Source organism: Benincasa hispida, chromosome 4, assembly GCF_027475165.1.
Source record: "Benincasa hispida cultivar pf3 chromosome 4, pf3_genome.v1.1, whole genome shotgun sequence".
Lineage (NCBI taxonomy): Eukaryota > Viridiplantae > Streptophyta > Magnoliopsida > Cucurbitales > Cucurbitaceae > Benincasa > Benincasa hispida.
In genome coordinates, this window is record NC_143481.1 from 36443440 (window position 1) to 36466461 (window position 23022).

The window sequence follows — 23022 nt, forward strand, 5'->3', positions numbered from 1 at the left end:
TATTATGATTTTATTCACGTAGGATAAAATTGAATACTCGAACAAGTTAATTTCAAAAAAATCTTCAACCACGTTGGTTTATGCTATCGATATTTCTTCTAAGCTCGATATCATAGGGAAAATCTGAGCTATTATCAGCACTTCGATTTAGATGCTCTATTTATACTGATGGAGGATTGGATTTAGCTCACCGCAACAAGGCCGGTGCGGCGACAATGAATTCTGAGGAATACAATAAGAGAAAAATCATCATTGAAGGATCTCTTCGAATTTTGATTTCATGTTAAAAGACTCCAAATGGAGGAGATAGAACAACTGAGAAGTGTGAGAAGTTAGAAGTTTAAAACAAACAAAAGGAGACGAAAAGGCAAAAGGAAAACGAAACGGCAGAGAGAGGAAGGAGATGAAGCGTTTCAGACGTTTTTCCCTTGAATATTTTTTGTATTTCTTCCTTGTATTCTGTGTTGGTATACAGAGGCATTAAATAGCCTTATACATTTTTAATAATAAAGAATAACAAATATATTTGTACACTTTTGATTGGTTGGGATAAACATTCCCTCTAACAACTTTTTCTTCTAGAAGGATGATGACATAGACTGAGTGTGCTGACTGGGTAGCTGACTGTTTGTCCATGTGTGTTGCTGACTTGTTCTTCTCTAACATCCCCCCTTAAACGAGAGGGTACGTCAAGTACACCGAATTTGGAATGAAGAGACTGGAAGTGAAAATGTGTGAGAGTTTTTGTGAGGCAATCAGCAAGCTGACTTGGCGAAGGGACATATTGCACTTCCAAGGCTCCATGAAGGACATGATCTCATACAAAATGAGCATTGATCTCAATATGTGTTATTCTAGCATGAAACACTGGATTGGTAGCTATGGCAGCATCGCTTAAGTTGTCACACCAGATGATTGGTTTGACAGAGGACAACATCCTAAGTTCCGACATCAGTTGATTGAGCCATATGACTTCAGATGTAGTGTGTGCTAAGGCCCAATATTTAGATTCAGTACTAGATCGAGCTACGACTATTTGCTTCTTAGACAACCAAGAAACTAAGTTGTTTCCAATAAATACAATGTATGTTGCAACGGATTTTCGATCATCAATGTTGAGGCCCAATCTGTATCCGAGTAGGCAGAGACTGATAAGTCAGAGCTTGGTTGAAATAATAGACCAAAATGTTTGGTTGCACTGATGTATCGAAGGATTTGTTTTACAGCTTGCCAGTGAACATCCGTTGGTTTTTGAAGAAATTGACTTAGGTGATTAACTATATAGGAGATGTCTGGTCAGGTTGTGGTGAGATACTGCAAAGCTCCAATAGTGCTTCTATAAATAAACGGATCCTTAAGAAGAGTGCCATTGGTAATAGACAAATGCTTTCCAAGAACACTAAGGGATAGGGTGGACTTTAAGTTTGTAAATTGTAAGCGATGTAGAAGATCATCAACATATTTTGCTTGATTTATAATGAGGTAAGAATCAAGATAGTGAACTTGAAGGCCAAGGAAGTAAGTGAGTTTTCCCAGGTCTTTGAGAGAAAAGTGTTGTCCAGTGACCAGATGAGTTGATTGATTGTTGATGAGTCATTACCAGTTACAATAACATCATCAACATAAACTAGAAGGAAAATAACCGATGACTGCTTGTTGTAGATGAATAGAGAAGATTCAGACCGTGAGTTTGTGAATCCCTATCGAAGAAGCTCTCTTGTGAAAGCAATATTCCAGGCCCGAGGTGCCTGTTTTAGGCCATAAAGGGCTTTGTCAAGCTTGCAGACATGATATGGGTAGGATGGATTTATATACCCGGAGAGCTGTGTCATATACACATTTTCTTCTAGAGTTCCATTCAGAAATGCATTGTCAAAATCTAGTTGTCGTAAACTCCAACCATGAGAGGCAGCAATGCTAAGAATCACCCGAATTGTTGAAGGCTTAACAACCGGACTGAATGTCTCAAAGAAGTCTATGCCCAGGTTCTGGTGAAATCCTTTTGCTACAAGTCATGCTTTATAACGTTGAACTGAACCATCAAAGTTGCGCTTAATTCTTAACACCCATTTGTGCCCCATTATATTCATGTCTGGTGTAGGAGGTACAAGCCGTCAGGTCTGGTTTTTCAATAAGGCAGCATACTCGGCATCCATGGCCTGCTTCCATGGAGGAGAAGCTAAGGCATCTTGAGTTCGGGTAGGTTCGGTTGCCAACTAGTCAACAGAGGATGAAGTAGTGAGGATTTTTTGTTTGAAGATACTAGCTTTCCCTCGGGTTATCATAGGATGAATGGGTAAGGGAATAGGTTGGCTGATAAAGGATTGGTAAGGTCGGGTTGAAGGTGTCGGGTGGAGAAGGCATGAGGTACACGATCGGGTGGTGATGATGTTGGTAGACGATCAGGTATAGGTGAATGATCGTTTAGAAAAGGATTTGGTAGACGAGCAGGTGAGGAAGTGACAGGTAGATGATCGTTGGATGTAGGTAAACGATCGTGTAGGTAATCGGGTTGGATTGATATTGGTAGACGATCGTGTGGAGATGTTGCCGGTAAATGATCGTGTAGACGATTAGGTGAGGATAGACGATGAGTGGTAGGTAAGTGATCGTCAAGAGGTGAACGATCGTTTAGAGATGGATCGTGTAAGCGATCGGGTAGACGATCTGGTAGGGGTAAGCGATTGGTTGAGTGATCGTGTAGTGAGGGATTTGGTAAACGATCGTGTGGTAAGGAATTTGGTATACGATCGGGTAGGCGATTTAGAGAAGGTGAGCGATGGGTAGTAAGTAAACGATCAGGTGATGAATTTGGTAAGCGATGAGCATTTGGTGAGCGATCGTGTAGTAACTGATTGGATACACGATCGGGTAGGTGATTGGTGATAGGTAAGCTATTAGTTGGATTTTATGGGCGATGAGCAATAGGTAAATGATCGTTGGGTTGGAGGTAAACGATCGGGTAGACGATTAGTGATAAGTAAGCGATCAGTTGGATTTTGTGGGCGATGAGCAATAGGTAAACGATCATCTACTTATGGGCAGGGATTATTGGTTGGAAGGATGGGCAAGGTGAGTGTGGGTGAGGGATTGGGCTGGTTTTTGGTATTAGACTGGGATAGATATGTGAAGGGAAACTCATCCTCATTGAAGGTGACATGCCGAGAGATGATGATCCGATCATCCTTGGTCAAACATTTGAAGCCTTTGTGTTGTTGACTGGGGCCTAGATACACATATTTTTCTGAGTGAAAGTTCAATTTATTGTGCTGGAAGGGCCGAAGGTATGGAAAACAAGCACAGTCGAAGACCTTGAGCTCTGCAAAATTTAAGCTCTTGTTAAATAGAATAGAGACAGGGGATTTACCTTGTAGTACCTCTGTTGGGAGTCCATTTATAAGCATGATGGTAATAAGGAAGGCATCCTACCAAAAACTCAAGGGTAGGCTGGCCTGTGTTAGCAGTGTGAGGCCGGTTTCTACAACATGTCTGTGTTTTCTTTCTACTCGACCATTTTGAGCAGAAGTGTAAGGGCATGATAGTCGGACTAGGATTTCTCTTGAATTTCATAGCTGATGAATTTTAGCATACTCACCTCCATTATCAGACGGTAGAGCTTTAATTATTTTGTTGAATTGATTCTTAACATAAATAAGAAAGTGCTGAAATGCTTCCAAAGCACCACTTTTTTGTCTCAAGGGATAAATCCAAGTGTATCTACTGTAATCATCAACAAACAGTATGTAATATCTAAAACTATCTAATGAAACAATAAGGGCAGGTCCCCATAGGTCAAAGTGAATCAATTCAAAAGGTTTGGTAGCACGGCTTTCAAACTTAGAAAAAGATAGACCAGCTTTACCCAAAGGACATGGTTCACAAAATAAATTCTCTTCATTACTTTGAACTTTCAGATTACAATCACTAATGATAGAATTCAAAATTTTCATTGAAGGATGACCTAGACGTCTATAGCAGATGCTTTAGATACAACTACATTAACTCTTGTTGTTTTTTCAGACAAAAATAATTCAGAAATGTTCTTATTTATGTTCAAAAGCCTTCTGTCCTCATTGTTCTGATTCTTCCACTCCTCTTTCCTTTCCATAGCTACTTGGTCCAGGTGATACAACCCATCCTTAAGGTTTCCTTTCAGTAGTGTTTGACCCATACGCTTGTCCTTAACAAAGTAATGCACATTATAAAATTCAAAATAGATGTTATTATCTTGGGCTAACTTAGATACACTAACTAAGTTCTTTGTAATTTCAGGAACACACAATACGCTCTCAAGTATGACAGTGTTCTTTCCATCATAACAAGGTATTACCAACACAGGATATTTGCAGTTTATTTCCATTTCCTGCTATATCTTTCTTATTACCTGAGTATTCCCCTAGATTGTTCAAGTTTGCATAATCAGCAGTGACATAGTTTGTAGCCCCACTGTTCAAATACCAATTCAGATCAACAACTGTTTCTAAACCAGCAAAAGGATTGGAGTTTTGGGTAGCTATGAATGCGGTAGGGTTGGGTAGGGTATTGTTACCAGGATTTGAGCTCTGTCCTCCCCTATTCTATCCAAAATTCCCAACAAATTCTTTGTTAAAACAATTAAAGCACACAAGGGCTGAATGTCCATATTTACCGCAAACTTGACATGTAGGTTTGTTGCCTCGTCCTTGACCAGTGTTGGAATTGTCATTGCCTCCTCCACGTTGTTGATTAAAAGAGGGTCGAGAGTTGGTCTGATGATAGCTGTTCATCTGTCTGGATTCATTAGAGTTTCGACTTTGAGCCATATTTACAGCAGGGACAATGTTACCAAGGTTTCTTTAAGCATTTTGGTGTTCCAATCGTTTCTCATAGATGAGGAACTCAGACTGCATATCCAGCTAAGAGATATCCGGTTTGCCTTGTATGACAGCGATGACCGGATTGTATATTTCCTCTAGATCGAGAAGAACCTGAGATATCAAACATCGTCTAGTTACAGGACTTCCATCCTATCCTAAGTTATCGGCATTAATTTTCATAATGCGTAAATAGTCTTCCATTTTAGAGTTACCTTACTTGGTAGTCTAAAAAACATGGCGAAGAAAATCTTCTTCTGTTCTTGATTGCACATCGAAGAGGTCTTGGGTAGCTTCCCACAAATCCTTAGCGTTGTTGAAGCCTAACAGCTGCAAGGCTACTTTAGGGATCATCGAGTTATAGAGCCATCCGAGTAGTAGGAGATCCGTTGTGACCCATTGTTCGAACAAAGGATTTACTGTTCTGGAGCGAGCAGAGCTCGACGAGGCTTTTTTCATCGGTGCTTTCGAAAACATCCCCACCTTGAAGGAGACTGAAATCTTCAGTCATTGCTGAGACGAACGTCGGAGGACAAGGTTTTTCACCTGTGAGATGTCGTTCTAGTTTGTAGCTTCTTAGGATGGGTAATGCAAGGGTTTTTCATAGTAGGTAGTTGTTTCGGTCGAGTTTCACTGAGGTGATTTGGTTCAACAATTGATTCTATGGTGGGTTGGTGAAAATGGTAGTGGCTGAGGAAGACGAAGCGTTTGAAGAGGCGTTGGCCATTAATACGTTGATACCAAGTTAGAAGTTTAAATCAAGCAAAAGGAGACGAAAAAGGCAGAAAGAAAACAAAACGGCAGAGAGAGGAAGGAGATGAAGCGTTTCAAACGTTTTTCCCTTAAATATTTTTTATATTTCTTCCTTGTATTCTATGTTGGTATACAGAGGCATTAAATAGCCTTATACATTTTTAATAATAAAGAATAACATATATATTTGTACACTTTTGATTGGTTGGGATAAATATTCCCTCTAACAACTTTTTCTTCTAGAAGGATGATGACATGGACTGAATGTGTTGATTGGGTAATTGACTGTTTGTCATGTGTTGCTGACTTGTTCTTCTCTAACATGAAAGAGAAAGAAAGGGAGGAGAGAGAACCAAACAGGAGGGAGAGAAAGGAAAGAGAAAGTAAAAGATTAAAAATATTATTTTTTTCCAAGTTATGCCATGTCAGCTCATCTATAATTATTTTTATTTAAATTTAATAGTTATTTTACTATAGGGATCTTTTAAACTTGTTGTTGTAAACTCAACGACTAAAATGATCAATCTGAAGCATTAAGAATTAAATGCAGATATTCTTCAAAAGTCAGGGACCAAAAATTTTTTTTCCTAAAACTAAATGCATACATTCTTCAAAAGTAATGGACCAAAAAAAAAAATTCCTTAATTATTTGTTATTTAAGACGAAATACCAAAAAGTGAAATAGTTATCAAACAAAGCTAAATCTTCCTAACTTAGGATTGTTTGGATTGATTTAAGAACAAAAATATTTTTAAAAAACACTCATTTTTATTTAAACATTTTTTATAAAAAAAAAATTGATTAAAATACATTTGAAAAACTATTTTCAGTGGTGGTCAAATACTCTAATCTCTTCTAAATTAACGACTCAAATATGTATTTGAATTAAACACACCTTAAAATATGCAACATTTTGCTGTTAATTTTCCACTCTAACTTAGCATGCTACAATGCACGTGAAACACGTTTTAATCAAGCTTGAACCAAGTTCTAAAATAATGCTATATGTATACATACATAGATATATAAATCATGTTATTAGATTGTCGTTGACTTGTCAAAAGAAAAAAAAAATACTGTGATTTAATATTCCCTTTAAAAAAACATTTGAAAATATTTAACTTTTGAATGAAACTATTATTCTTATGAGTAAAATTTGTCATATGGTAACTTATGATTGGACACCTGTGTACTGCATAAAGATAAATACAATTTGAGATGTACCTATATATTTTTTCTATTTTAATTTAGCCAACTTTCTTAAAAATTAATTTTAAAGGAATAAATTTAAGATTTATTGAAAATATACCCACAAATTAAATTTGAAAAAAAATAAAGTACACATTAAAATACTTTGGAACAAAAATGGTATTTAACTATCAATATTCTTTGCAAGATCAAATATTTTGGTCAGTCATTTAATAAAAATTCATAAAGATGATGCATACTAAATTATGATTGGAAGTACTATTCATGACATGTCGTGATTTTCACTTAGGTTAGATTAAATACTTTTGATCCTGAAGTTTAGGTTGGGTAGCATTTAGTTTCAACCCGTTTTCAAATTCCTCATAAATCATTTTTGTCTTTTTCACAATCATTCTCGAATATCCCTTAACCATTCAAAAAACAAATTTAATGTTTGATTCTGTACTTAAATGAATTTTTCATACCATTAATTATTGTAATATTCCTAAAAGTAGGTAACACAACAATTTTGATAACTTTTTTAAGAAAAAATTATGTTCACAGAAAAGTTGTATTTATAGCCTAAATTATTTATTATTGACCAAGAAAGATACTTTTAATTTGTACTAGAATGAATGCAAGGACAAATGGAGATGAAGTTGAGTGATTGATTTGAAAGATAAACTAAAGGAACTGAAAATTATTGTAGTAAATTAGATGGATGAAATAATTGAATCAACAAATTCTTGAATGTTTTATCAGAGCTTCCACCTTCGTCCATAGCTTCTTTAGAAAGTTTCCTCAACTTGATTAAGTTACTTTTAATCTCATTCTTCCTATCTCCTCCAAAAACTCTTTGGATAGAGCCTTCTAATTCTTCCTTTGTTGCAATCCCTTTGTCACTTCTAATCTTCACCCTACTTCCAACTTCCCAAACATCCGCGACGAACTTAGTGTTCGTCGTTTGATCGATCCACTACGGAACAGCAAACATCAACTCTTAGGCTCAGGGCTTCGTTCATCGAATTCCAACCACAATGCGTGAAAACAACGTATAGCATTGTAGGAGAGAACTTGAAGTTGACAACACCAATTGACAATTAAGCCTTTATGTGATGTGTGTTGTACAATATTGTTGGGAAGCTTTCCCATTTCTGATTCTCTTAAGGCCCATAAGAAAGAAAGATTTGTACTAATAATGTGTTTGAGGAAATTGCTTAGTTCATCCACCAGTTGTTGGGGTAAGACAACCAAACTTCCAAATGAAATGTAAATGACTGAACTATTTTCTTTTGTGTCTAACCATTTTAAAATTTTACCATTCTCCAATTTTAGGTGATTTAGGCCATAGCTTTTGTCATCTTCCAATTTACCCTCCAAATATGCTGATGGAATGGCTGGTCCAACTGTTCTGATTGGCCATCTTTTTGCCATCCAGTTAACCACCTGTTTTTCATAGGTTCAATGTTAATTGACATAGATGCATGAATAAAGATATGACTTAATAAAGATCACATGATGAATGTCCTTGTTTAAAAAAATTGAGACATGAACATGACAAGGATACATTTATTAAAATATATTTAAATTTTTTAAAAAACATATATCATTTTCTTCGGTAAGTTTATGAATTTATATGATTAAAAAAAGAGTTTGATATACTTCAATCCCAATTCATTTTTTCACTCCACTCTAAGAAGCTAGCTAGAAATTCAAATTTCCACCTTACATTTTAAACTTGATGCACAACAGATCCATGTAGAAACCATCACCCCTCAAATTGTCTTTTTATATTTTTAATATAAATTGTAAGTGATATTTAATAATATAATACACATATTCAATATAATTATCAAAGTTGATGTCTACATCATTAGTATGGGAGTAACAATAGACACTATAAAATCATCATCTTCATATAAGAAAAATACCTTTGATTATGATAGATTTTATACAAAATCAAAAGAGAACTACTTTCAAATTTTAGTCTATAACCTTGCAAATCCTAATCTATAATAAAAAATTATGATTATGATTATAATATCAAAAATGAAGTTTGTAGAATAAATCAAGGTGAACATAACTCAACTGGTATACAAATATCTTAGTATCCACGAGATCTGTGGTTTAAATTCTCTTACCCTAAATAAAATTTTGTAGAATATTTATACAAAAACATCACAATCGGCCTCAAAATCACGAATCAATTTTTATTTTTGAAGCTTTACATGTACGGTACCTCGTATATAACCTTCCTAAATCCGCTACTAACTGACTCGATGTAGAACAGACTACTCCCTCTCCTACTCCTAATCACTCTATATGCACATACTGTTGTCTCTTCCTTCTCCTCTCTTTCATTTTTTTAACACCTTCCAAAAGTTATTGATAGTTCAATAAATATTTTATATGTGAGATTATAAATTATTTATAAATAATGCAAGTGTCCCACTTTATTTTCTTTGTGATATTAGTTATAACCTTTATACTTTTCGTTTTGTTCTTATCCTTCGGGGTCCGACAAGGTTCCATCCGTCAAATCATTTTCTATCCACAACATTTTTAGTGGTGATAAATTTATTGGCTGTGATTAGTCTAGCTTAGGCGTACCTATCTTCAAAAACGGTACTCTCATCACATGTTGAAAGAAATTTTGAAATATGTTTTGGAAAATTATTCAAGTTATTTTTTCCACTAAATGTAATCTTGCAAGAATGGGGTCCACTCTGATGTTCTGTGTGCGTTTTGCCGGCAACATGTGGAGACTACACCGCATATTATGTGGCAGTGCTCGGTTTCTACAAAGATTTGATGTGTTTTGAGATTACAGGGCCCAATGGAACTATCACGACCATTGACAGTGGATTTTTTATCGTATGGCTTCTCTGGATCTAAATAAGGCCGTGATCACTTGTGTGGTAGGTTTGGAAAGCTAGGAATAAGGTAGTGTTTGAAAGGCAACAAACTGATGTAGAGTCTATCAGTGATTCCATTATCAAACATATTCTTGAGATCGATCTGGCTGGCGCAAGAACCGATAAGAAAGACAAAGGGGGCGAATTGTCCTAGCCACATTCTGTCGTTAATTAGATGGCAACCCCCTGCAGTTTCTTTTCGAAAGTTGAATATGGATGGTGCTTGGAATCCATGACAATCTAGGTGGTTTAAGTTTGGTGCTTCGACACAATTTAGGGCGTGTTCGTCTTACTGGTTTTAAGTTTGTCCCTCAAGGTGTAAAACTCCTTGAGACGATGGCGATATGTTTTGGACTTGAAAGTATTTCTTTATTACAGATATCGAATATTTTGGTGGAGTCTAATTGTTTGGAGATTATCAATCTTTGAATGGTGCTATTGTTAATATCTCTTAAACCTCTTTCTCCATTGGGGGTGTTAGCATCAATTAAACTCAAACGCGGAAGCGATTATTACCAGTGGATTCTGATAGGATAATTAATTAACCGAGATACATATGATAAAGGAATGAACACTTACTGGGTGATTCCATGATAAATATCCTAAATTCTTGAAATCAATGTTCTCTAATCCCAATACTGAATGTTCTTCAATTCGCCCTTTGACGATATAAGGACTTGTTTAATTCAATGAATTAAACCCTGACTGATAGAGAGTATGTTATTCTTTTGGAATCAAAACCACGCAAAGATTGAGTGAGTCCCCAAGAGAAGAACTACTATCACCTATATATATAGGCAACATCCCACTACATAGATAACTACCCATGATAACTTAGGTAACTACCCACATTCCGAGTAACTACCAACTCGGCCACTACATGGATAACTACTCATGTCCTTGGATAATTTCTTGGGATTAGTTTTCAAAAACACCAAATAATAGAAGAAAAATCCTTCTATTTTTTCAACTTCACATAACACCACTCAAACTTATAAATTTCACGGTATGGTACAGAGGGATTTATACCTGATAATTGTCTCTTTAGTATTACATTAATCACCACCGTGTGTACAACAATAACAATTATCAATTACTTAAATGATATGAATTAAAATTTCTAACATGCGGAGGCTAAGGATCGTGGTAATGCTTTGGGAGTTGTTGCTTATTCGCATATTAAACATAACCAAAATGCTCTCGCTCATTGTGTTGTTCATAAAGTTTTGGAAGATCATAGGGCTTGAATTCTCCCTTCTCCTTACCCTACTTGGTTTTCATTGATTATGTCTAATGATGTTCTTTTGTAACTAGTGTTGTTTCTGGTTTTATGTGGTTTGTCCCAAAAAAAAAAAAAATAGTTACCTTTTTGTTCAGGTTTAGACTCCATTTGATATGTAAGTTTTAAAATATTACATTTTTAATCAATTTTTAAAATATTACACTTTTAATCTTTAAGTTTTGAGTCTAATTTCAATTTATAGTTCATAGATTTCACAATGTTATAATTTTACCTTTGAAATTTTAGTTTTGTTTTAATTTGATTCTTAAATTTGAAGATTTATAATTTTAACATTGATTTTCTTTTTTACTAAATACTCATGTTTAGTCTTTAACGTTAGTGAATATTAATTAATTCAAAACAATTATGAAATAAAAATTAAAAATTTATTTTAATAGTGATAAAAAATAGTGAAACTAAATTAATTTTTACTTTTAATTCTTTTAAATCAATTAATAAACATTAACACCATATATTTAAAAGATGGAATGTGTAAGTCTTTAAAATTTAGGGATCAAGTTAAAACAAAATTCAAATCCTCAAAGGTAAATTTTAAAACTTAGAGATCATATGCAAATCAAACTTAAAATCTAAATTTTTTATTATTAAAATTGTAGCATTTTAGAACTTAGAGACTAGATAGAAACTCATAAAAATTAGTCCCAAAAAATTGTTTTTCCTAATATTTGCACAAAGATTATTTGCAACTAGACCTATCCTTTTTTTTTTCTATCTACTTTAAAATCACCCTTAAAAGTGTGGCGGTAGTTCTAATTATACCTTTAAACTTTTAATTATAAAAATTCAACTTCTAAACTTCTATATATGTTAAAATTAAACACTCATTGGACTCATAAATGATAAAATTGAACCCTCAAACTTATACAAATGTTATAATTTATATAATTATGTAAGTTTGAAGACCTAATTTGATCCAATTTTACTACCTAAATAAGTTTGAGGGCTAAATTTTAAAATTTTAAAATTTAAAGGTATAATTAACAACCGTCACCATAATTTAGGAGTGATTTTTACAATTTATCCTCCAATTTGTATAACTGCAACTGTCACCATAATTTATGAGTGATTTTTACAATTTACTCTCTAATTTATTAATTGCAACTACCACTATAATTTAGGAGTGGTTTTAACAATTTACCCTATAATTTGTATAATTGAAACTACTACCATAATTTAGGAGTGGTTTTCACCATTTACCCTCCATTTTTTAAAAAATATTTACGAATTTTTATTTAACAACTATCATGGTGCAGTCGAAAGCGGAAAATTTCATGAAATGACCCAACACTCAAAAATTTTTCTATGGATGACCTCTTCCTAAAAACTTATCTATGATTAAACTTTTGCCCTTGTGAAACATTAAATTTACCCCCAATTTAAAAAACTCTCCAAACTACACTATGAAGCATCGTTCACTCTATTTTTTCGCTTAATCTTGTCTCATTGTGTAATTTTGGCTCTCTCGTTTTTTCTCTCGTACTTGACTCGTCGTCTACCATCTTCATCTGAGCATTTGGTCACCTTCTCGCCAGTCGTTTGTACACATTTTCCACCATCGTCGATCTTTGAAAGATATTTAACTCTTCTCCTTGAATGCATGTTGATATTCGTTTAGGATTCTCGTCGGTCGTTTAGCGTTCGCAAAGGGTTCGCGCCTACCATTTGTTAAACGATCTTTTACCTTTTGTTAAATGATCGTGTATTCATTTTTAAGAAATATCTAGATAATCCTAGGCGAGCATTTAGTATTCTTTAAACGATCGATTAGAGAAACATAAACGATTGTTTAGAAAAAATGTGTGATCATTTAGTGGTATTTACCCGATCGTTTAGGTATTTGTAATGCCTCTATTTAGTTGTTTGTTACACAATTGTTTAGGTATTTGTAATATGATCGTTTAGTTGTTTGTTACGCGATCGATTAGATATTTATAATGTAATCGTTTAGTTGTTTGTTACATGATTGTTTAGGTATTTGTAATATGATCATTTAATTCTTTGTTACGTGATCATTTAGGTATTTGTAATCCGATCATTTAGTTGTTTGTTATTCGATTGTTTTGTTTTATGTTATGCGATCGTTTAGTTATTTGTTATATGATTGTTTAGTTTTCATTATGCGATCGTTTACTTATTGTGGTAATATATGCGTTTGTTACAGGCTGCTAAGATGGTCGTCCCTACTAAGAAATATTTTCCTGCTACAGTTTCTTACCAAGTCCACAAAATTGTGTCCATTATTAAAAATAAGTTGACAGAAGAGTAGATTAGAATGTTTAGAACAACGGTCTTTGGTCTACTGTTGGACATAGTTCTTGTATTTAATGGGCAACTTTTTCACCATTTTCTGTAGAAAGAGGTAACGAATGTGAACCCAGACATTATAGCATTCAACATATTGAGGAAGAAGGTAACATTCTCTCGAGACGATTTTAATCTGATAACTGGGTTGTGGCCGACCAAGGAAATTGTATAAAGAGAAACAAACGGTGAGAGACTGCCAACAACTCATGCGCTAATCACAAGTTTTCTTGCTCTTTTGCCAAGTATAACAAGATAACAAGTTTCTTGGGTTGACTCTAGGTCGAACACAGGGATTTGTACTAAGAATGCTAGATAAATGTGCAAATGAGATGAAACTAATGTTACTAGAGTGAACTTGAAACCATACGATTTTCTAGGTTTTATGTCCTAAAACTTGTGGTTTATAAGTAATAAACTTATTCTATTAATCAATATAGATGTTATTGAGATTATTCAATAAAGTTGTTATTGAATGTATGAATTGATCATTTCATTTTAGAAAGAACCTAAATCCTATAAACTAAGATCCATAGTTATTACATGAGTACTTGAACTTTATGTGGAGACATAAGAGGGGATCAAGTTCGAGTAGATAACCAAAATGGTCTATAGTATACGAATAAGGCTGGGTACCTTTTTTCTGGGGATACTATCGGATGCGGCTCACTTTATAGATGTTACAATTGTTATAAAGTGCTACAAATGATGTGATCCTGATTCGTTCATGTGGAGACATTTGAGTGGGGTGTCCTATGCAAAGAGTTTGTATAAGATTGGACCAAGAAATAAGTCACTCTTACTTTATAATGATGTTTATTGTTTAAGACTGACTATTTCAAAGTGAAGACCTAGGTAATTTGACCTTAATCCTGAGCTAACTATGAACTTCTGTTTATTCGGGAATATCCTTAGATTTGCATGGGTGAGGGTTGGCTCAACAGCGCTGGCTCAATAAGCCCTCCATTTCAAGGTTAAGACCATGTAGATAGCTGAGGACATAGAGTATAAGACAAAATTTTCTCCTACTCGCTTTTAGCAATAGTAGAGAGGTTGTTCTCTTAAATGCTGACTCTGGGTCTTGAACAAGGGGCCTCACTTTCTCATTGGCTCGAGAGGGACTCGGTTTGGTGATTGGATTACAAACCAATTGTTCATTAGAGGATCAGTGAGACTTAAAGAACAAGATGTAATCTCGGAGTAAAATAGCTTTTGACCTATACGAACAACCTGTGAAGGGTTAACTTACTGATTATGGTTATATCGAGTGAACTGAAATATATCTACAATGAGGGGAGGCAACTATTGGGCTTTAGTGGAGTGACCTGGTAGTTAACGAATGTTGACTAATTTAGGTTTAAAGAGTTCAGCCAATTAATCTCAAATCGTTGGAGCTCAAGATCTGTAGGTCCATTAGGTCCCTCTACAAGCTCATAAACGGACTAAACGTTATAATAGTGTGAGGAGAGAATTTGAAACGTTCAAATTTGAATTACAAGAATTATTAATTATATGTGATATGATTAAACGTTTAATTATCGAATAAAATGTAATTTGAAGAGTTGGAAAATATTAAAATAAGATTTAAATATTAAGTACTTGAATAGGGATTCATGTTAGGAATTGGTGTTTTATTAATTTAATATTTGATATTAAATTAACTTATTTAATTGAATTGTTTGATTGAATAAGAATTGATTTTATTTAAAATTAAATTTTTATATTAATTATTGAATTAATATTATTGTTTTTCTAAATTTTATTTTTGAATTTAGATTTCAAAAAGAAGCCTTTTTAAATATAAAAAATATTTAAAAATATTTACACTTTATAGCAAAAAGTTCCAAGAATACAAAGCACTTTTGAGACTTTTTGCTATAAAGTGTAAATATTTTTTGGATTTTTCTATTTATAAGAATTTCCCTTTCAAAAATAAGAATATTGAATTATTTTAATTCAATTAAAAATGAAAAATTGAATTAGTGGGAAATTCTCACTTTTTCCACTCATCAAAACACGTCATTATCCACTCAAATTAGTTGAATTTTTGGTGTCATGCTGATATGCATGGTAATAGTATGCATAATTTGTTTAAAAACAAATTGAATTTGTTGAAATTGAGTTCATGCAATTGATTTTAAGAGAAAAGGGTTTCTCTCTCAAGTTCTTCACCAAACACTAAAAACCACTCAAAATTCCCTTCAATTAGAACTCATCTTGGATCCCACAACCCAATCTAAGGTCCTAGAGAATTGTAGGAAAGATCATATGGTGGTCTATAAGTCTTGGAGAGAAGATTATAGCTAGATTTGAAGCTTCAAAGGTGAAATTTCTGAAACCCTATTCCTTATTAAGAACATGTTTGCTTGTTTACTCAAATTTATGGAATTAGAGTGCTTAATGATTTTTTTTGCTTCCACATGTTGAATGTCAACTCCTATACGATTGACTAAGTTATGCGCTATAAATAACAAAACTAGCAGAGATTACTTCAAAATTGATTCAGAGAAAACTTAAGTAACACAACAACCTTAATGCGTGAGAAATATATGGAGAAATCAGGGTTTGGGGGAGATCAAGGTCGTATCCCTAAGCTTCAACTTAAAAGTTAATCTTGGCTCGCAATTTATGTTCATCGCATACCTCTCGGTGGCCAGCCACATTAATCATATTTCTATGATGAATGAATGTTGTTGCATTGAGCACAAGGTTATTTCTAACTTTAGAAACACTTCTTGCTTTGCTTAATGAGATCCACAACTACTTACCCTCTTAGATAGTTAGTTATAGCTATTTGACAAAATGAGTGATTATAGACAAACGTTTAAAATGCCATACATTAAGCAAACAAGATAACTTTTACGGAATAAGCTTAGTTCATGGCATTAACCTTCCCTCTTTCCCCTTGAAAATTAGTTACTCATGTTCAACAAGAAAATGAAAGTAAAGATGGAGAAGATGATGAAAATAGTCATGATAATATTAAGATAAAGATAGAGTTATTGTCTACAACATAAATAATCTCTTGAACAGGATGTAATACAACAAAAAAAGTAGTAGAGAAGTAAAAGGAAACAGTTGTCAGCAATTTTATGCTTCCAACAGATGGATGCCAAGGCTACTGAGGATAGAGTGGTTGTATGAATGGAGAAGGCCCTTTCAGACTCTTACTCCGGCAAAGTTCCGAAGATGAATCGGATGAAGTTTGGAATATGGAAGTTCTCTCGTTATAATCTCAAAGTTTCTCTTTGTGTGTATGTACACGTCTCTAGATATATGGATATATGTCTCTCTCTTAGGCGACAAGGCTCTATTCATAGAGTCACGCATTGAAATTGTTGGAATTCTCGCTTTAATAAGTCATTATCGTCTGACACGGTAGGTGTAGATGTAAGTACATCAATCATAATCAACATTCTGGCGATGCTTGTCAGAAGATCACTGGTACCAACTCAAAGATCCTGAGGCATGCAACCAATTGTTTGTTCGTTGGGTAGGAGTTCCACGTATGCAACGAAGTCATGTGATCAACTGCAAAATAGACACTTTTGGCGCAATTTAATCATGATATGCAGTCAGCGGAAACTCTAGTGTACTTCAGTGCAAGTATAATATTCAACATGAATTTCTAGCCTAATCAATGCATATTTTTCTATTCTATCCTCATTATTCTAAGTAAAAGGCTACAATAACTTGTATTTCAACAAGTTATCAGATGTATCATATAAATATATGATATTTATATGTTAATTAACTCTATGTTAAATATGTTTTAAGATAGTTACTTAATTGAATAATTAATGGTTAGTTAATTAATTAAGAATTGATAGAGAGATGGAAAAATATAAACATGTGATGTTTTTATATATTAATTAATTAACCATATATATTAAATTATATTTAATGTATGGTTATTTAATTAATGTGTCAATTAATTAAATAATGAGTTATTTAACTAATAGGCACCAAGGATAAAAAAGGAATTACTTACAGAAGTGATAAAACCTTTCTCCTTATATAATCATCTTATTAGCCCATTTAGGGCAAGTGTGATTTTTATGAAAAACTTACCCTAGCCTCCATAAAAGATTTTCCTCTCTACAACATTCTCTTCAATCTCTCTACCTCTTCCTCTTCCAAGGGCTAGAGACAACTCATCTAATTCTTGGAATTCCTGAAGAATAACAAGGTATTCTCGTGGTAGTGTCTGTGATCGTTGGGAAGAAGTTCGTGTGGAGATCAAAAGGAATTTCGAGGAGCTCGAGAATCTACAAAGGTAAGTCCGGTTCTTCCCTTTTGCTACTCCTTCATAAAGAAAATCTACAATTTTAATTTACCGCAACAATATCAAAATCTTCAAATCTAATTTTCACATGAGAATTAGGGTTTATTGGAATGAAATATTAGAGATAATCAAATTTTAAAACAAGAAAATCAAATATCAAAAATCTACATGTGAATGGTATTTTTTTATTGTTTTAATGGTTTTAATGTAAAATTACGTTAAATAACCCCATAACCAATCAATAAAAAGGCAAAAAGAGGAAAACAGATGTTCTCTCCCATAGCCCCTTTTAGATAGTATAGATAACCCCATAACCAATCACTAAATGGAGGAAAAGGGGAAAACGAATGTTTCTCCCTTGGAACCCCTTTTAGATAGTATAGATATATATATAAATATGGAACGAGTGTTCAGCCAATTTCGAATTTAGAGTGTGTTCGATTTTCTAAGTGCTTAATTTTGAAAATAGATTATTTTTAGAAAAAAAATTGAAGTATTTGACAATCAACTCAAAATAGCTTTTAAAATACATTTGAAGTGCTATGAAACATAGATACAGATACGGTTACACGATACGCATACGATAGAATACTGTGATTCTTCAATTTCTAAAAAACTAAGATACGGATACGTCTAAGGATACGCCATTTTTTATATTTTTTAATATATATATTTCTAAAAAATGAGGATATTGATACATTGAAGATACATTCTCTTTTTCTTTAAAAAATCTAGGATATAGATAAATTATGATACAAGTTAATAACAATAGCACAAAATAGAATACAAATACTGAAATACAATTAAAAAAAAACAACGTCTAAGATGTTGAAGTACAATAATTAATAAAATACAATAGAAAAGTGACTCATATTACAAAAAAAAAAAAAAAAAAAAAAAAGATTAGATAGAGAAGTATGAAGATAACGAAGAACTTCTTCATTGAATTATTGAAGATATCCAAATGGTTTATATTTTGGTAGACTTTGTGGGGATTCAAAATGGGGATGAAGATTAGATATTCTAAGGTTTGGTCTTTTATTTATTTTCTTCCTTATAGTTTTGGACTCAAATAATGAGCTTTTTAAATAGGTTGTCTAGTTTTAGATTGAGAAAGATTAGATGAGTTGCTTGTCTTTTTTCTTTGATAAAAGGTACACGTAGAAATAGATATGTCAAATCGCACGTCAGATACATATCTGGGAAGTATCTGATCAGATACGTATCTAGGAAGTATTTGGAAAGTATCTGGAAGTATCGGTATCTGATACGGATTTTTTGTCTCACATGAAGTATCTATACTTCATAGCCGAAGTGTATTTCAAATATTTTTTTTTTAATCAAGAGTTTAAATAAAGAAATGACTTTTTTGAAAAATATTTTTTTTCTCTAGTCAATCCAAACAAACCCTAAAACCAAAAGAAATTTCAAAATTAATCTATGAAACCAACTATTACAAACAAACAAGAGCATTAAATTAAGTTTAACCAAAAAAGAACATTAAATTAAGTTTGTACTTTTATTTTTCAGTTTCACCTTTACTCTCTCCAACCCAAAAGTAAAATAAGAAGTGAGCAATAATAGATCACATTAATAATTTGATCAGGGGTATATATCCTCAAAGTTGATAACATTTGACTTAAAAAAAGAGAAATTATTAGGTTTAGTATCTATGTTTCCCTCCTCTTTACCATGCAAATAAAAAATTTTAAGAAATATATATTTTTAAAAAAGAAAAATACCACGAGACACATTCTGATTGAATGATAGTCAGACTACACCAAAATAAAACAAGAAAGAAATCATAATACATCACATTAATTATTTGATTTTAGGGCTATATATCCCGAAAGTTTATGACACTGGCATAAAAAAGAATCAAGTAGCTAAGATTGCTTGATCATTTGCACAAACTCCATAATATTCTTATCAGAGCTCCCACCTTCATCCATGGCTTCCTTTGCCCATTTCTTCCACTCTAATGAATTCCTCTTGAACTCATTAGCTCTCTCTCCCTCCATCACTTCAAAAATACAACTCCTTATCTCTTCTTGACTTGCCAACCTCTTCTCATTCAGCTTCACCCTCTTCCCAACTTTCCAAACATCTTCCAAAAACTTAGCATTAGTCACCTGATCAGCCCATTGCGGAAACGCCACGACAGGGACCCCCAAGCACAGCGCCTCGAGTGTCGAGTTCCAACCGCAGTGCGTAAAGAAGCAACCGACCGCTGGGTGCGCCAGGACCTCGAGCTGCGAGCACCAGCCGACCACAAGACCTTTCTCCCCAACACTCTCTACGAAGTTTGGGGGAAGCTTCTGAGCTTCTGTGTCTCTCACAACCCACAAGAAGAATTTGCCAGATTCTTTGATTCCATGAGCTAAGTTTTTGAGCTGTTCTTCTCCTACTTCGACTATGCTTCCATAAGAGATATAGAGAACTGAAGCAGGGGGCTTGGTGTTTAGCCATTTGAGATAGTCGTCTTGGTTGGGTTCGAACAAGCTTAGCCCATAGTGCTTGTCGTTATCAACTCTTTTGTCTAAGTATGCTGATGGAACAGTTGGTCCTATGGTTTTCACTGGTCGTCCCAAGCTCTCCATCCATTTGATAATCTGATGATCGAGTCAATTGCAGTCTATAATTAGCAAAATTATTCTACTTTCTACGTCAATAGGAATACCAAACTACATAAAATCAATTTAAAACGTCCAGAATATCAAAGTCTTAATATTTTAAATTAAAATTAGTAAATTTATCTTTTATGATTTTTAAAAAAACTTAACATGCTTATTATTTACATTAGCGATAATTTATTATTTTTTTTAATGTTTTGTAGATTTTTCTACGAAATATCAATTTATCTCTCATATTGATGTTAAATTAATTTAAGTATAAAAATATTGATAATAATATCCGTTTAACACGATACAAAATTACTTTAATATATTAAATAAATCCATTTGATTCAATTAATTTAATATACAAAATTGAAAAGGACTCTTGCCTAAGATCATTTTTTTAATCATTTAGAAAGTTAATCTAAATATACTCGAAAATGTCGGGTAAAGTTTTGAATAAATCTTACTTTAGATTGCAATTTTCAAATTAAAAAAATATTTTAGTTTTTACATTTTCAATATACACCTTGATATTTTTTAAGAAAATAATTATTTTGGTCTGTAGGGGAAAAATCTGTTTTAATCTATTAACAATCTTTAAAAAATAAAATAAATAATAATAATAATAATAATCAGTTTTAGTTTTTATTTTTACTGTCAGATATTAACTCAAGTTATGTCGCGGGTAATATGTTAGTACATCCTAAGATATAATTATCTTTATCCTTTTACATTATTTACATCAAGTGTTGTGATAAAATAATTTGATGAGATGCACAAAGATGAGTATTGTTCGAGATATACCTAAATAGGTTTTTTTTTTTAGACACAGTTTTTTTAAAAAAATAGAAATTTATTTATCACCTTCTAACCTAAAAATTTTCACTGATAGGAAAAATGTCAAACTATTTACAAAAATAACAAAAAAACTTATAGATATTGAAAAATTTCTACCAACCTCCATCAATGATAGACTTATATCAGTTTCTATCACTGAATATATCAATGATAAACTTCTATCAGTTTTTATAGAGATATTGATGATTTCTATCAACCTCTACCAATAAGACTTCTATCTATTTCTATCACTATATGATAGACTGTATCAGTTTCAATCATTAATAGACGTCGAAAGACTTCTATCCACATCTATCTGTGATAAATATTGATAACCATGACTATCACAATTATAATTAAATTTTGCTATTTGTATAAATATTTGTCCTTGTTTTTCTATTTTTGAAAGTCCCCGATATATATATATATATATATATATATATATATATATATATATTATTTTTTTATTTTGTTTTTTGAAGTGTAACTTATTAGAATTTTTGAAGTTTAGAAATTAGCGGTCAATAAATTTTTTAGTCACCTTTTTAGAGATCAAATAGCAATCTGTAAAGTAAAATGATAAAATGATAAAATAATAGAAAGTGGAAAAAGAAGATAACCTTTCTTGTTTCTTCATTTCTGGATTAATCTTTGAGAGAGAGAGAGAGATTCAATACAATCCAAGTTGTTCAAAAGAAATGAAAATTGATTGGTTCAAGTTTTTTTAGCACAGATTTGAGACTGCTTTCTCTCATTTCAAGAAAACATGAAGTAAATTCAGAGTTGCACCACAATAATCAACAAGATATCAGAGTCAGAGACATAACTTCATATGGATTAAGCAACGCATATAAGCAATAGGAATCAATGGAGAAGAATTAAAAAGGGAAGAAGGAAAGATCTAGAATATTGTACATACCTCCCCTTCCAATTTGTCAAAAGTGTTGCAGAAAAGCAGATCCGCATCTTGAATATTAGAATACTGACTAGTAAGAAAATCGATAATAGTATCAACAGAGGCAGGATCATAATCATAAGCAGGAAGATCGTTAGGGGAAAGCAGAGGCATAGAAGGCAACGAAATAGTAGAGGATTCAGGAGGAAGCTTCAATTGACCATGAAGAACGTGATGATTTATACTATTTAAGGCACAAGATTGAGTATAAAGCGGAGCCCTAGCGAGTCCGAACTCCTTCGCGACTTCCAAAACCCAAGGCATTGTGGAATCGTACAGAATAAATCGAGGCGGATTCGAAGAATTCATGGCTTTCTGCAAGTAATTATGCAAGTTTTTGGTCATTTTGTGACGAAATCGATCCAGAGTTTGGCGCATGGTGTCGGTTTCTTGACGATTCTCCGAACCATCGGAAATGACTTCGATCTTCACGAAATTTGAATAATCGCCCTGCATTTTCAAGTGTTGGCTAACATGTAAGGTTGTGAGTAATGTTACCTTGATTCCGTTTGAGATTAAGCGTTTTGCGAATTGAAGCTGAGGATTTATGTGGCCTTGTGATGGAAATGGAAACACTATAATATGTGGATCATCGCCTATCTCCATTGTTTCTTCTTCTTCTTCTTCCTTCTTTGGCTATGGAGAAGCTCTGAAACTAATGGCGCCAAGTAGTGAAGTCTTTTTTTCTTTTAATCAAACTTGTCTCCGTATTAGTGTTCTGGTCTTTATATTCTTGAAAGGGAAAAGAAATTCTAATTTTGTCGCCAAGTTTTTGTTACGTCTTTCTTAAGTTAAGAGTTTTGTTTATTTTCGTTTTTATCTTTCATCATTTAACTTTAAATTTTCATTTAAAGAAAATGGATGCTCCTACCAATAAAAATCGACCACGTGACAATTTTATTTTATGTGAAATTTTTATTTTCTATTATGTATAATTAAGAGTTGCGTGATTAATACAACCATTATCCTTATTAAATACTATTTTTAATCTTTAGCATTAATGTCTATAGTTAT

The 23022-nt window shown here is 33.0% G+C and overlaps 1 protein-coding gene, 1 long non-coding RNA gene and 1 pseudogene across 3 annotated transcripts; all 3 read right to left on the minus strand.

Moving 5' to 3' along the window:
• Positions 1 to 3872: 3872 nt before the first annotated feature.
• LOC120076473 (uncharacterized) lies at positions 3873 to 5708 on the minus strand. Its single transcript, XR_005481555.1, has 2 exons — positions 5069 to 5708; positions 3873 to 4967 (listed from the first exon to the last, which is right to left on the minus strand). It is a non-coding gene; the product is annotated as an uncharacterized LOC120076473 (long non-coding RNA).
• A 1799-nt stretch (positions 5709 to 7507) lies between these two features.
• On the minus strand, positions 7508 to 9649 carry LOC120076179 (mogroside I-E synthase pseudogene; annotated as a pseudogene).
• Positions 9650 to 19304: 9655 nt separating this feature from the next.
• Positions 19305 to 22796, minus strand: LOC120076874 (mogroside I-E synthase). Of its 2 annotated transcripts, XM_039030823.2 has the most exons (3): positions 22507 to 22744; positions 21973 to 22323; positions 19305 to 20210 (listed from the first exon to the last, which is right to left on the minus strand). In XM_039030823.2, exons 1-3 carry the CDS (start codon positions 22612 to 22614, stop codon positions 19485 to 19487), a joined length of 1185 nt encoding a protein of 394 aa, XP_038886751.1. In that variant the 5' UTR covers positions 22615 to 22744; the 3' UTR covers positions 19305 to 19484. The 2 variants fall into 2 exon arrangements, with proteins under 2 accessions (XP_038886751.1, XP_038886750.1); XM_039030822.2 differs by having other exon boundaries at positions 21973 to 22796.
• Between the last annotated feature and the right edge of the window lie 226 nt (positions 22797 to 23022).